This window comes from Palaemon carinicauda, chromosome 5 (assembly GCF_036898095.1).
Source record: "Palaemon carinicauda isolate YSFRI2023 chromosome 5, ASM3689809v2, whole genome shotgun sequence".
NCBI lineage: Eukaryota > Metazoa > Arthropoda > Malacostraca > Decapoda > Palaemonidae > Palaemon > Palaemon carinicauda.
Window position 1 is genome coordinate 77777751 of NC_090729.1, and position 16805 is coordinate 77794555.

The following is a 16805-nucleotide window of genomic DNA, read 5'->3' on the forward strand; positions in this document are numbered from 1 at the left end:
CTGCCGGAAGTCAGAGACTTAAGCTATATATATATATATAACTGCCAGATAAGTACTATTCATAAAATGAAGTTATTAAAACTATCCAATTTGTAATTGTTATTCAAGGTAGCTTCTTTTGTTTCCCTGTCTGCTTGTTCATTTTGCAAATTACTGTACCAAAGAACAGTTTTGTGGTGACAGGATCCTTAAAAGAGCCACTCTAAAGCTTTCTAAACTATGTACAGGCTATCAAAAATTATGTGCATCAAATGCACTTTTGGAATAATATTGACAAAATCGTTTTCAAGAGGTTAGAAATAATGCTGTTACTTATGCCATAATTACAGAGGCACAGTCATATAAGTTAGTTAAATATAAATCATCATTATGGACTACATATACCCCATCCACTGCCATTTTTTATTTACTTTGAACTATCATTATAATCATACACATGATCTTTGTGAAGGATTTTGAGCATAAGGATATTTCAGAAAAATGTCATCCACTTTATCATCCCCTGATGTTTAAAGGTTTTGATCATATCAAGGTGTGAAAAGAGATTGGAAATTACACGATAAAAAGTATTGTAGCTGGGGATGAGAAAACACAGCAAACAACATTCAGCACACTCTTAGTATGCAACATTAGGTACAGCTGTAGGCAATGACAATGCCCCTCAATTAGATAACCTACTGTATTTATAGTCTTGCAACTTCAGTACAGTACAACATTACACTATGATAGATGGTATTACACTAGACTCAACCACTTTCAAATTTAAGGATAATGATACTAAAAAATGACAAATGTTGACTATATTGATATAATAATTAAGAAACTACAAAATCTATTTACACTAATTGCCTACTATCTTACATAAGTTAATTACATAATGAAATGCACTTGATTCAAAACATTTCATGATTGTTATAAAAGATTTGAGATCTACCTCAAAGAGACTGCGAATCATGGTTGAAACAAAGTTATAAACTATCAATACGAAGGCAGGAAATTTGTGTTATATGAACATACAATATAAAAAATAATTGAAAAAAAGACATGATGCCTTCACTTCATGCACAAAACTGACAAGGAAAAGACATAATGAAAATGCAAAACATAAGACAGGTGACTGATATGTGATGTTACATTCCATCACAGACTGTTAAAGTGCAAGCAATTTACCTAAAAAACTGACTAACGGATGCAGAGTTACTTGCAAAATCAACAGTGAATAAGAGAACATAATTTCCTTTTATGAATCTATGCAAATGTGTCACTTACATTTTTAAAGTGTTTTCTCTAAGCAATATATTTGTAATTCTTTGTTATAATTATGTACAAAACAACTATAAATATCATATCTATCTAAATTGTTGTGAGCACCTTTAACATACAAATTTAAATAAAATTTCAACATTCCCTCGCTTTACCTAACAAAATAATTTTTTTGAAAGTAAATATCATGTCATCTAGGAAAAACACTTATTAAATTCATCAGCTCCATGACAAATTCTTAATAAAAAAAAGTTCTGTTTAAAAAATATTACCTGTCATCAAAGTAAATGATAGAAGGAAATTAATTACATTTGAAAATGTGACCAAAATGGGATTTTATTGTATAATACTTATATTGCAAAAAAACACTATCACTAATAAAACACAATCTGTATAAAATAAAATGATAATGCCGAATCTATTAATTTAAATGCAGAACTGGTCATTTTTATTGATACCTTCCAAAAAGAATAATCACAAAACTAGCTGCATAAGGCCATACTTAACCGGATCATACAAAGGCATTCTGAAACTTGCAAATCTTATAAATATAAAATGTGAATGTTTCATCCTAGAACCTACTCTTCTTCAACTTAACAAAAAAAATATATAAATAAATTTCATGAGTAAAACAATGACTCAATCATTCCTTGTACTCTTAAAGCTATGATTGCTAGTTGAATCTGGAATGGTCTATTATCTATAAAAATCATATTAACATACTGATTTGAAATGCACCATTGTTCATATACTGTATGTACCTATGGTTTTAAGGAGCAGCTTTTACTATTAACTCTCAAAAATTTTCATAAAAAACGAGTAGCACTTTCAATATTCACATTCTTACCAAACAGGCTATCTTTCATATTCCTCTATTATTAACACACAAACAGAAAATAATCATCAAAGTTATTGCTAACCCCTTCACAAAACTATCTTTAATGGTAAATTGACTGCCATGAAATTAGATCCCTAATGCAAGAGGTTACAGGCAACGAGTTTTAAGACGGACTAAGACTGAGGTTACATAAAAACAACAAGCATTAGACTTTAGTCCTTTAACATGGAGAGATTCATGGTAGGCATTCATTCAGGAATGACAGAATTGTGAGTAGTTACAGAAAAAAAGGAGTTACTGTATAACCAACGCACCGGACTTCAGAGGTCAATGAACAATTGAAAAGGATCACATATTTCTAGTGCAATCAAGGAATTTCCTAAAAATAAATTGTTTTATTTTACCTACATTCTATACATGAATGGTTCTACAGTTAGACATTATACTAACTATTGAAGCCTGTAACAGCCAAAAAAAAAATGTTCTTAAATTGCACTTTAATATGCAATAGTCATTCCACTAAATTGTCCCAACTTCTTTAAGCAAGTGCGGCTTTCCCAAAAAACACTGGTCTAGTATGTGACTTGCCAAAATAATAAGGGGAGAACAATTCATAAAATAGAAGAGGTAGAATAGGAACCCAAATTATGATTCATTTGAAAAAATATTATCCAGCATAGAATTAATGAATGCTTTAAAATTAAAGATGCAATTACTAAGGAGAGACTACTCAAAAGATGTTGGACAGAAAAGCAGGAAAAGGAAGAATATGAAAACAGGAGTTAAAGATTCCTATAACTGGCATTGTTCTTCTATAGTAAGGGAATATTCGGCATGGGGATGACTTTATACTACTTTCTTGTACAGTATGATTCATCAAGGATGTGAAACCTGCTTTAAATAAACAAACTTTTTTCTTTTAATAAAAGGAATGCCAGTTAAAACCTAAAATAAAAATGGTAGAATATGATAAATGGAAACCACTGATTAATCACAAGAAGGAATAACTTCACTGGGGCATATTTCACAACAGCCATTATGTTCTGTAAACTCGCAGAAATAGGGGCAACTATCGTCCCCAACTATCATGCATATTTATCAGAGGTTGCACCATTTACTACTAACCACAGTAATAACAATTAAAATGAAGTATTTATGTAAAAAAATTATTTGTTATCCTGGTCCATTAAGATATACAGCACATTTAAAGTATTGAAAATTCCTAAAAGCAATAAAATACTGTACTACCCAGAAAACTATCCGAGTTCACCGATGATTTCTCAAGTTCTTGTTCTTTTAATGAACCAGCAATAATATTGCACACTTAATTCTGAAAAGATTCACATCCAAACCATCATAATGAACACAATGATATGAGATCATTGTAAGGTATAATGGTATATAAAACAGTCTACAAATTCTAAAGAAAGTCTTACATTAAAGAAGGTTATTTTAGAATCTCTCTCAAAATAAAATAAAGAAAAAAAATGCATAATCGATAGAGTAGAAATGCAACATTTTATTAAATAAATATCAGAAAGTACTGCAACATATTCTATTGATAAAAACTTTCCTTTTGACAATAATACATAACAGGAAGATATATCACAAACATAAAATATCAATATTCTATTGTGGATACATTAAATGCTTATTTAAAACCTTGAGAAATCTTCAATGAAACCAAAAAAACATATTTGTGATGAATTTTAAGTGGTCTTTCAATCTTAGTATACATGGCTGAGTTACAAAATTATTCATGTTTCCTACACTGTTTTGAATAAAAACACATTAATGGGAAAAACAGTACTAACTACGAGGTAACATGTCTTCCAATAAATACCAAAAAATTTCAATAATATAACCAAAGTGCAATTTTCTTTTACCTCGAGAAATATTTACGATAACCTTTACCCAACACATATATACTGATAATTTAAATGGTAAACCATTTGACAAAATTTCTCATTGCTATCTGGTACTTCCAATATGTGATTAACAGCCAAGAAAAATCAGATGGTACTAACTTTACAACATTACAATCCAGACTGTCTGTACATTAATCTACATTTACACAGCAATACTGAATTAAATGCAATGAACCAATTTCTAGAAAAAAAAAATAAATGCTATATTAATTAGGTAACACTGCAATAATTGGAATTCTACACATACAGGTTGAGCATCATTCAAAAGGATATCAGTATGTTAAATACTAAAATAATACTCATAAATAGCTGTGCAAATCAATGCAACTGCAAAACCTGAGGTAATGTTGAGGCTAGTAATAATATTTGGCAACTGGGCCATAAGGCAAAATGACATGTCACAGTGCTCAATAATGAAAAAACAATTTAGCACTTTCCTACATTACTTAAAATAGTTCATGATCAGACACCAGAGGATTCTGCATAATCTGTGATGGTAGTTTGAAGTATATAACAATGTTATTTATTGCATACATGTATATATATTTACTCAATAAACTGCATTCTATTAGATAGTGACTAGCACAAAATGCTTAGGGGTTACAGTACTGCTAAAGTGCAGCCCTCTATTTAAAATTTTTAACCTTCCTATAAAACACCATCTGTTAAACCAATCCCCTCAAGAGAAAACTAGTTTTGCATCAAACCTGACACTGTGTGTTAACACATCACTGCACTTTAATATACCTTCAAGAAATATAACACATATCGAAGTACATCTCATATAATTTGGCAAATTACCAAACGAAAAAGCAGATTTAAATAACCTTAAGCAGTATCATCATCATTGTATCAAGAAGACTGTGGAAGACAACTTCATTATACATAATGAAACAGGGATAACAAAAATGCTATTAAATGCACCATTCATCTAACACTGTCTTGGCCACAAAACTGGAATGTACTTTATTCACAGATAGCATACTGGGATAAAGTGATATAAAGAAAATAAATAACACCAGAGTTTTTTGATAATTTCCTTGGGACATTTATGCGTATTGAACACAAAATGATGGTTGAACCTATTAAACAGATTCCTTTAAGCACCATATCTGGCGAGAGATAATGCAACATAACAATCAAAAGCTTGTTAACATTCTTTCTCAAAAACTTCTTCCCCACTGTCAAGAGGTGAAAAGTTTTCTGCACATGAGTCACTAAGGGACAGCCTCCCTCCACACAATTCAGAACCCTCACTCGATCCACTATCACACAAAGGTTTACCTACAAAAGAATCTAAAGGGTCTGTTTTTCTTAACTTATTAACTCTTGGACTTTTTCCCACACCCAGCTGCTGATTCTGTTGCTGTGATCGCAGTAAATGCCGTTGCTGAAGAGACACACAAGTACGTATACGAGGTGAAGGCTTGGATGCTCGGAAGGAGAATCCCTTTGGAGGTAAGGCCCTCTTACTTTGTCTTGACTGTTTGGAAAGTTCACTACTGGGATCTTTGTTACATTCTTCTCCTGCCTGAGGTTTTTGAGAATCTATCTGTGTTTTCTTGGAAGACGTAGGTGGAGCCTGAATGCGTGGGATACGAGTTGGAGAGCCTGATTTGGTTGCACATTTGCTGACTTTGGGTTTACTAGTGGTTCTTCTACTGGACCCTTGTATCTTATCAACCAAGTTTGAACATACACTACCTGCAACCCCTGAATTACACTTATTATTGTCCTTTACTCTGAGCTGAGGAGAAGGAGTACGACTGGAAGTGGAATTTCCTTGCCAAGTATGCATTGGTTTAAGTTTGACATTGCTTGTAAAATTCCCATCAATCACTTTACTTCTTGCCGAGTGCCATGGTTTCTGTTTGTTTGTACTACTGGAGGAGTTGATTTTGCTATAGCTTGTACTGGAAGCACTTCTATTAGCTGGGATAGGTGTTGTGGCAGGTTGCTTCATTCCTGAGTTGGGACTAATATTCTTGTTGAGCTGACGAATTACAGCTTTGACACTACAAATGCTGCTGGTATCTACACCATTGTCACTGGCAAAATTTTTTTCCACGAAGCTAGCATTAGCCGAGTCAATCTTAGATGTTCTAGGGTTGGCTGTATTAACACTGGCTATCTTTGAAGTTCTACTCTCATCTTTTTTACTCTTATAATGAATATATTTTTCTAGATTATTAGGAACAGCACCAACATCTTTACCCACATTAGACAGAAAAAATGAACTACTGGGGTCATTTTCTTTTGGCCCACTACAGGCACCTAGGATATCCTGTGATCCAAGATCTGAATGAGATGTGGAAAAGTCACACAAGAATTCAAATTCCTGCAGGGCAGCTTTTTCTTTTTCGCCATACCTTAGAAACAAATCCTCACGACCAATCACAGTGGGACGGGGTGCAGATGCTCCAAGGATGATGCGATCACCACCGTTACGATGTGATGCTGTAAGACAAAGTAAGAATACTTGTATGGTCACAATTTTTTTTTTTTGTTAATAGTATACAATGATTAAATTCCAACATCAAAATAAAAATTAACAGCTCATTATCAGATTATTTCTCTCAACATGAATGTGTGAGCCTTGTGTAATCACTTAGTCATTGGTAAATACCTAACTTCTAAATGTTATAAGAGCACAAAAAATAAAGGTAAGCAATGGTGAAGGGAAAACATTCACAAAAATATACAGTATAAAGTTTATGGAAGTAAGAAATAAAAGTTGAAAATCATCAATCCATTTTAGCAGTGCAACAAGATCATTGAGCTAGAATACTCATCTCTAATAGGGCTGACCTTGGTGGTTTCTTTTTAATAGCAAAATTCTAATATATCTCAGAATTTTTTAAAAGCTAGATACTTGGAAAAATAAAAATAAAAAATAGGATTCTCATGGCATTTCTCTGACAATTTCTAAAAAAAAAAAAAAATTAAGTTTTGTCATTAACATAAAATATCGTCAATTGTTGTTGTAGAATGATATTTTCTGTATAAAGGCACAGGGTTATAAAGGTTATTCATAAAATATATGTAGGTAAAATGGGTGTTACCTATTCCAAGAGCAGTTCAATATTCCAAGAAGAGTTAAAATTACAGTACTTTACTTTGGTAAGAAAAAGTTTAATGTTCTAATTTCCTGTAACCAAATTCATTTAATAACATCTTCTATTTGTGAAAGATGATATGTTATAAGGATGCTAAATAATCACTGACAGGAATGGTTACAAATTTTACATGTTTATGGGAACTGCAGCTTTGATTTTATCAGCATCTTCACTTTATTATAATTATAATCATCATCATCATCATCATTATTATTATTATTAGTATTATTAGCTAAGAAATATCCCTAGTTAGAAAAGTAGGATGCTCCAACAGGGAAAATAGCACAATGAGGAAAAGAAATAAGGCAATTTATAAATTATATGTAAAGTGATGGATAAATAAAAAATATCTTAAGATCAGTAACAACATTAAAATTGATATGTAATATATAAAATAGGAAGAGGGAGACTTGTAGACTTAGTCTGTTCAACATAAAATCATTTGCTGTAAGTTGGAACTTCTGAAGTTCCACCGATTCAACTGCCTGGTAAGGAAGAAACTTCTAGAATCTGTGTAGTATTGAGCCTTGGGATGGAGAAGGCAAGGCTGTTAGAACTAACTGCATACCTAGTACTATACACAGGATGGTACAGTCTGGAAAGATCTGAATGCCAATGATTTTCCCTATTAAGGGTGTTCTAAATTTCTCAAGGCTTTCCTACAATGAGGAACAGCATTTGTACAATATGTTATTTTTATAATAAAATAAATTTTTGAATATACTTACCCGGTGATTATATAAGCTGCAGCTCTGCTGCTCGACAGAAAACTCTATGTTCAAAATCCGCCAGCGATCGCTATGCAGGTAGGGGGTGTACTTCAACAGCGCCATCTGTCGTGCAGGTACTCAGTACTCAATGTAAACACAGAACTCAATTTTCTCCTCGGTCCACTGGGTCTCTATTGGGGAGGAAGGGAGGGTCCTTTAATATATAATCACCGGGTAAGTATATTCAAAAATTTATTTTATTATAAAAATAACATTTTTCAATATTAAACTTAGCCGGTGATTATATAAGCTGATTCACACCCAGGGGGGTGGGTAGAGACCAGCAATAAATGTTTACATTATTATGAGCTAAGGATTTTTTATTTTATTTTAGCAGTTATCAAAATAACAAACATAAAATAAATAAGTACCTGGTAAGGAAGTCGACTTGAACAATTACTCTGCCTTTTTAAGTACGTCTTCCTTACGGAGCCTCGCGATCCTCTTAGGATGCTGAGCGACCCCTAGGAGCTGAAGTATCAAGGGTTGCAACCCATACTACAGGACCTCATCAAAACCTCTAATCTAGGCGCTTCTCAAGAAAAGAATTTGACCACCCACCAAATCAACCAGGATGCGAAAGGCTTCTTAGCCTTCCGGACAACCCAAAAACAACAATAAAAAACATTTCGAGAAAGATTAAAAAGGTTATGGAATTAGGGGAATGTAGTGGTTGAGCCCTCACCCACTACTGCACTCGCTGCTACGAATGGTCCCAGGGTGTAGCAGTTCTCGTAAAGAGACTGGACATCTTTAAGATAAAAAGACGCGAACACTGACTTGCTTCTCCAATAGGTTGCGTCCATTATACTCTGCAGAGATCTATTTTGTTTAAAGGCCACTGAAGTTGCGACAGCTCTAACTTCATGTGTCCTTACCTTCAGCAAAGCTTGGTCTTCCTCACTCAGATGGGAATGAGCTTCTCGTATCAACAGTCTGATATAATAGGATAAGGCATTCTTTGACATAGGCAAAGAAGGTTTCTTAATAGAACACCATAAAGCTTCTGACTGTCCTCGTAAAGGTTTAGTTCGTCTTAAATAGAACTTAAGAGCTCTAAGAGGGCATAAGACTCTTTCTAGTTCATTTCCAACCATATTTGAAAGGCTTGGAATATCGAACGATTTCGGCCAAGGACGAGAAGGTAGCTCGTTTTTGGCTAGAAAACCAAGCTGTAAAGAACATGTAGCCGTTTCAGATGAAAATCCGATGTTCCTGCTGAAGGCGTGAATCTCACTGACTCTTTTAGCTGTGGCTAAGCAAACCAGGAAAAGAGTCTTTAAAGTGAGATCTTTAAAGGAGGCTGATTGTAGTGGCTCGAACCTTTCTGACATAAGGAATCTTAGTACCACGTCTAAATTCCAACCAGGTGTAGCCAAACGACGCTCCTTCGTGGTCTCAAAAGACTTAAGGAGGTCCTGTAGATCTTTGTTGTTGGAAAGATCTAAGCCTCTGTGACGGAAGACTGATGCCAACATGCTTCTGTAACCTTTGATAGTGGGAGCTGAAAGAGATCTTTCTTTCCTCAGGTATAAGAGGAAGTCAGCTATTTGGGTTACAGAGGTACTGGTCGAGGATACTGATACTGACTTGCACCAGTTTCGGAAGACTTCCCACTTCGACTGGTAGACTCTAAGAGTGGATGTCCTCCTTGCTCTAGCAATCGCCCTGGCTGCCTCCTTCGAAAAGCCTCTAGCTCTAGAGAGTCTTTCGATAGTCTGAAGGCAGTCAGACGAAGAACGTGGAGGCCTTGGTGTACCTTCTTTACGTGTGGCCGACGTAGAAGGTCCACCCTTAGAGGAAGAGTTCTGGGAACGTCCACTAGCCATTGAAGTACCTCGGTGAACCATTCTCTCGCGGGCGAGAGGGGAGCAACTAACGTCAACCTTGTCCCTCCGTGAGAGGCGAACTTCTGCAGTACCTTGTTGAGAATCTTGAACGGGGGGAATGCATATAGGTCTAGATGTGACCAATCCAGTAGAAAGGCATCTATATGAACTGCTGCTGGGTCCGGGATTGGTGAGCAATATATTGGGAGCCTCTTGGTCATCGAGGTTGCGAAGAGATCTATGGTAGGCTGGCCCCATGTGGCCCACAGTCTCTTGCACACATCCTTGTGTAGGGTCCATTCTGTTGGAATGATTTGTCCCTTCCGACTGAGGCAATCTGCCATGACATTCAAGTTGCCTTGGATGAACCTCGTTACTAGAGAAAGGTTTAGATCTTTTGACCAGGTGAGGAGGTCCCTTGCGATCTCGTACAACGTCATAGAATGGGTCCCTCCTTGCTTGGAGATGTACGCCAAAGCCGTGGTGTTGTCCGAGTTCACCTCCACCACTTTGCCTTGAAGGAGGGACTTGAAGCTTTTCAAGGCCAGATGAACTGCCAGTAGCTCCTTGCAGTTGATATGTAACGTTCTTTGACTCGAGTTCCAAGTTCCCGAGCATTCCCGACCGTCTAATGTCGCACCCCAGCCCGTGTCCGATGCGTCCGAGAAGAGAACGTGGTTGGGAGTCTGAACAGCCAGGGGCAGACCCTCTCTGAGGCTGATACTGTCCTTCCACCAAGTCAGGGACGACTTTATCTTCTCGGAAATTGGGATCGAGACCGCTTCTAGCGTCTTGTCCTTTTTCCAGTAAACAGCTAGGTGAAATTGAAGGGGACGGAGGTGTAGTCTTCCTAACGTAACGAACTGTTCCAGGGATGATAGTGTCCCTATCAGACTCATCCACTGTCTGACTGAACATCGTTCCTTCTTCAGCATGTTCTGGATGCATACCTGGGCTTGACTTGTTCTGGGGGCCGACGGAAAAGCCCGAAAAGCTTAACTGTGAATCTCCATCCCTAAATACACAATAGTTTGGGATGGGACCAGTTGGGACTTTTCCATATTGACCAGGAGACCCAATTCCTTGATCAGATCTAGAGTCCACTTTAGATTCTCCAGACAGCGACGACTGGAAGAAGCTCTTAGAAGCCAGTCGTCCAAATAGAGGGAGGCTCTGATGTCCGCTAAATGAAGGAATTTGGCTATATTCCTCATCAGCCTCGTAAACACAAGAGGAGCTGTGCTTAGGCCAAAGCACAGGGCTTGAAATTGGTAGACAACCTTTTCGTAAACGAATCTCAGAAAAGGTTGGGAGTCTGGGTGGATGGGGACGTGAAAGTATGCGTCCCTTAGGTCTAAAGAGACCATCCAGTCTTCCTTTCTGACCGCTGCTAGAACGGACTTTGTGGTCTCCATGGCGAACGTCTGCTTTGTGACAAAGACATTCGGCGCACTGACGTCTAGCACCGGCCTCCACCCTCCTGTCTTCTTTACCACTAAGAAGAGACGGTTGTAGAAGCCCGGGGATTGATGGTCCCGGACTTTGACTACCGCTCCTTTTTCTAGTAAGAGAGACACCTCCTGCTTCAAAGCTCGTCTCTTGTCTTCCTCTCTGTACCTGGGAGAGAGATCGATGGGAGACGTTGCTAGAGGGGGTTTTCGTACAAACGGGATCTTGTACCCTTCTCTGAGCAACTTCACAGATTGTGCATCTGCGCCTCTTTTCTCCCAGGTCTGCCAGAAGATCTTGAGTCTGGCTCCCACTGCTGTCTGAAGAAGGTGGCAGTCAGACTCTGCCTTTAAAGGACTTGGTACCTTTCTTCTTCCCACATCTCCCTTCGGCACGAGCACCTCCTCTGCTGGAGGCTCTGCCACGAAAGGGCGGAATGAATCTGGACGCTGGAGTGTCCATCCTGGGTCTTGACAAGGTAGGCAAAGGGGTGGCTTTGCGGGCAGAGGACGCAACCAGGTCATGGGTGTCCTTCTGAATCAAAGAGGCAGCAATCTCCTTAATCAAGTCCTCTGGAAAAAGGCACTTTGAGAGAGGAGCAAAAAGAAGTTCTGATCTTTGACACGGTGTTACTCCAGCTGACAGGAAAGAGCAAAGGTTCTCCCGTTTCTTGAGGACCCCGGATACGAACGAAGCCGCAAGCTCACTAGATCCGTCACGTATGGCCTTGTCCATGCAGGACATTATGAGCAAGGAAGATTCCTTGTCAGACGGGGAGATCTTCCTGCTCAAAGCTCCCAGACACCAGTCCAAAAAGTTAAAGACCTCGAAGGCTCTAAATACTCCTTTCAACAGATGGTCTAGGTCCGAAGGAGACCAGCATATCTTAGAGCGTCTCATGGCTAGCCTGCGGGGAGAGTCTACCAGACTTGAGAAGTCGCCCTGGGCAGAGGCAGGAACTCCCAAGCCGAGAACTTCTCCCGTGGCATACCAGACGCTCGATCTGGAAGAGAGTTTCGCAGGGGGAAACGTAAAGGCTGTCTTCCCTAGGTTCTTTTTGCACTGCATCCAATCTCCTAAAACTCGTAAAGCTCTCTTGGACGAGCGGGCGAGTACGAGTTTCGTAAAGGCAGGCGCGGATGACTGCGTACCTAAAGCAAACTCTGACGGAGGAGAGCGTGGAGCCGCAGACACAAACTGGTCCGGATACATCTCTTTGAACAGAGCAAGAACTTTTCTAAAGTCCAAAGAGGGTTGCGTGGTCTTGGGTTCGTCAAGGTCCAAATGTGGGTCATCAATGTGTGCCGCGTCGTCATCATCAGAGAGTCCATCATCCGAGAATTGAGGAGGAAGCGGAAAAGGAGTAGGAATCGGCTGGTCAGCTGAGTCCGGCAGCACGGGTGCACGCGTGACTGAACCGGACGCAACGTCATGGAACTGTTGCCCAGTCTGTGAACTGGCAACAACCATAGCAGCGCGGAGACGCATAGCGTCTACTCCAGACTGTCTAGTCTGATGTGGGCGCGCAGAGGTAACCACACTGGGTTGCGGAGGTTGACGCACCGCGTCAAAACAAAACAACTTAGACTGTTGTTGTACCTCGCGAACGTCAACGGAAGGTTCTGTGCGTCGCTGAACGTCAACATGCGGCTGGCAGGGTACACTGGAACGCATGGGTGGCGGGACTCTCTCAGCTGGAGTGCGGCAGAAGGTCGCCTCAGCGTCCACAGGACGCACAACCGTGGGTGGTTGTAGGCTAGAGGTTGGTGCAGCGTCAACCTTCTCCGCATGAAAGTCCTGCATCAATGACGTTAACTGATACTGCATGGTCTGCAGCAAAGACCACTTAGGGTCTACAGGAGCAGGTGCGGCAACAGACGGTGTGACTGCCTGATGCGGTACCGCTTTGCCTCTCTTAGGAGGTGAGCAGTCGTCGGAAGACTGCAGCGAGTCCGAGCTGACCCAGTGGCTACAACTGGGCCGTTGGACTTGAGCGGAAGGGACCGACTTGCGCTTAAGAGGCCGCGAGACCTTGGTCCATGGTTTCTTACGAGAAACCTCTTCCGCAGACGAGGAATAAATGGGCTCTCTCGTCTTTGTGTGGGTGGGGCGATCTTGGGTAGATACGCCCGAAACCACGGAGGGAACGTCTGTTCGCTGATTAAAGCCTCTCGAACCCTTTGGTCGTACGACATTGCTTCTCCCCTGGACTTGGGAGCTTGCAAGAGGTCCCGGACTGGGAGGACGACAGGCACGAACAGACGAACCCTCAAGCGCAACACTATCCACAACACTATCACTCACTTTATCACTACCCACTGCACTCTTACACTTCAGCTCCTAGACGTCTGCCATGAGCTGGTTACGGTCACTAGCCAAGGACTCGACTCTTTCACCCAGAGCTTGGATGGCACGCATCATATCTGCCATCGAAGGTTCTTGAGTGCTAGAAGGGGGATCAGGAGCGACCACTACAGGGGAAGGAATAGGTTGTGGGGCATGAGGAGAGGAAAATTCAACGGAGCGAGATGAACTTCTCCTGACTCTATCTCTCTCTAGCCTACGTGTATATTTCTGGAATTCGATAAAATCGAATTCCGAAAGCCCAACGCATTCCTCACACCGATCTTCCAATTGACAGGTTTTATCCCGACAATTGGAACAAACGGTGTGAGGATCGATAGAGGCCTTCGGAAGACGCCTTGAACAGTCCCTAGCATTACACTTCCTGAATTTAGGGACTTGAGAAAGGTCAGCCATTTTGAATTAGTCAAAGGGGAATTCAAAAACTATCCAAAGTCATCAACAAATAATCCGATATCAACAAAAGAATGCAAGGATGTATTGAAGATAAAGCCTGCAAAGCGAAAGCTCAAAACTAGAAACGTGTACTTCACCAAAAAGTTGTGAAAACCAATCCAGTTAGCAACAGCGAATTAGTAGGTCTTGCCGGTGGCACGACAGAGAGAAAATTGAGTTCTGTGTTTACATTGAGTACTGAGTACCTGCACGACAGATGGCGCTGTTGAAGTACACCCCCTACCTGCATAGCGATCGCTGGCGGATTTTGAACGTAGAGTTTTCTGTTGAGCAGCAGAGCTGCAGCTTATATAATCACCGGCTAAGTTTAATATTGAAAAACAGAATTTTTTCAAAAAACATTCTGATTTAATATACAAGGTTCCAGGCAAAAATTTAAAAATAATACTTAATTTTATAACATTAATTAGGTTACTAACAATTGTAATATTCACTATTACCTTCTGACTGCAAGAACTAATGTAATATAAAAACATCAGATGAATATATTACATTTGTTTTTGAAAAATCAAATGATAAACATATTTGTTTAATACAATCTTTTCACCAGATTCCACTCTACAACTTTTTTGAGGGTTATTACTTAACCAAGCCAATTGCCAATGATGTAGCTTTATTACAAGAAGTTGTTAATTCTGTTTATTCATTTGTAAATTGAAATATTTAAAAAAACAAATTTAAGAGAATATGGAAAGAAAAAGTAACTAAAAATGAAAGAAATGTATATAAAAATATGAATTAGCCATGCATTCTTCTCTTCAAATTGCTTTTAAGTGTGAAGCCAGTCTGCACAAAATAAAAAAAATAAGCAAACAATTAATACTTACAAAGGTAATCACATTGCATTGTTAAACTGATACATGACAGAGCAGAATATAAAAGGTAGATGTTACTAAGTAACATGTTTTAACTGGAAGACAAACTATTTTATATATATATATATATATATATATATATATATATATATATATATATATATATATATATATATATATATATATATGTATATGTATATGTATATGTATATGTATATGTATATGTATATGTATATGTATATAGATATAGATATGTATATAGATATAGATATAGATATAGATATAGATATAGATATATATATATATATATATATATATATATATATATATATATATATATATATATATATATATATATATATATATATATATATATATGCTGGTGTCAATGTTTCCGATAGTCACTCAGTTCTCTGGTCTGGTCAAGACAGGTTGGACTTTTAAGACAACTTTATTGTTTTTTTTTTTCTTTTTTTTAAGATACTTTTCTTTTATTTACTTCATTTAATTTACTGTTTTTACTTGAGTCTGTATATACAAATATAATTTTAAACTGTTTTGTGATTCATATTTTACTGAGTTTTACTTACAATATTTTATAATGTCTTTTTCAGCCTTGATAATGGGTTGAGTCCCGAAACGTTGACACCAATAAATATGAGAGATGTTGTCCAGACTCTTTGTTCTCCTCTTTACTTTACACACACACACACATATATATATATATATATATATATATATATATATATATATATATATATATATATATATATATATATATATATATATATATATATATTTATATATATACATATATATAAACATATATACAGTATATATATATATACATACTGTACTGTATATGGCAAAAAAATAATGACAGTTAGCATATAAGCATAAAATCTGCAACTAGGCACGAAGGAAAAGTTGAAAACTTAATTGAAGCTGGTACTTTTATATTATTGAAACGGGAAGTTTTCATGCTAATAAATATATGGTGCTGGTAAGTGTTTTAGCATTCTAAATTGATGCATACAGTACTTTTAAATTTAACATTCATTTGTAATAAAATGAATTATTTTCTGTGAAATTTTAACTGGAATTTGCAAATTAAAACTATATATAAAACTGGGAAAATTAAAATGCATAACTGGTGTATTTCATTCATTGTACTAGGTACATGTTAAAAGGGAACACAAACACATTCACAGCTCATGCATTGTTAAAATACATTATATCACAAATAATATTTCCTACCATTGAGCCTGGCCGAGTCCTGTTACAAAATAATGCACACAATAAAATTTATTAAAACAATGCAAACTATATTTACTTAAAAGATCAGTCAACTCATAATCAGCCATTCCAGACTGTGAGTAATGTTAGGCAGACACTCATGTAATGACAATATGTAATACATTATTGAAATTATAGATATCAAGTTGCTGAGTAATGATTATTTTAATTCTGAAGAGATATTCACTGCAATAACTTTAATAGTAAAGGTGCAGTGCGTATAAACAACAAATGGTTTAAAAAGTATTTTATTACAAGGGAACATGTACCATCAATATATACTGTATATGAAACTCTGCAAGTTACTATAAGGGAGCTAATAAATGCAAGAAAGCAACACGGCTACTAGGCCCTTTTTTGAAAAAAGGGAAAAGTGTGTACCATATTATCACATCACTATCTCAATTAGATTTGTGCAGTAGATTCTTTCATATTGAGAGCAATACACAGGGAGATGGAGAAACCAAATTATATAAGCTTGATATTGTACAGAAAATTATGTGGCCATGAATGGTTGAACATTTTCCAAGGATTGAATACTTGTTAATGTTTTCCCAGCACGAATGCAAATCACCAAAATCTATTCTATAGTGTTTCAATCTATTCTATAGTGTTTCAATCTATTCTATAGTGTTTCATAAGTGCAAACTTATATTTACTCATTATAATGAAGGGGAAAGA

At 37.4% G+C, this 16805-nt stretch overlaps 1 protein-coding gene across 1 annotated transcript; it reads right to left on the reverse strand.

Annotated features, from left to right (window-relative positions):
• Positions 1–785: 785 nt before the first annotated feature.
• On the reverse strand, positions 786–16108 carry LOC137641349 (uncharacterized). Its single transcript, XM_068373814.1, has 2 exons — positions 16086–16108; positions 786–6486 (listed from the first exon to the last, which is right to left on the reverse strand). The coding sequence occupies exon 2, from the start codon at positions 5990–5992 to the stop codon at positions 5180–5182; it is 813 nt and encodes a 270-aa protein (XP_068229915.1). The 5' UTR covers positions 5993–6486; positions 16086–16108; the 3' UTR covers positions 786–5179.
• Positions 16109–16805: the final 697 nt, after the last annotated feature.

Excerpts from the sequence above, each read along its gene's own strand:
- LOC137641349 (XM_068373814.1), bottom strand. The coding sequence starts at position 5,992 with ATGAAGCAACCTGCCACAACACCTATCCCAGCTAATAGAAGTGCTTCC.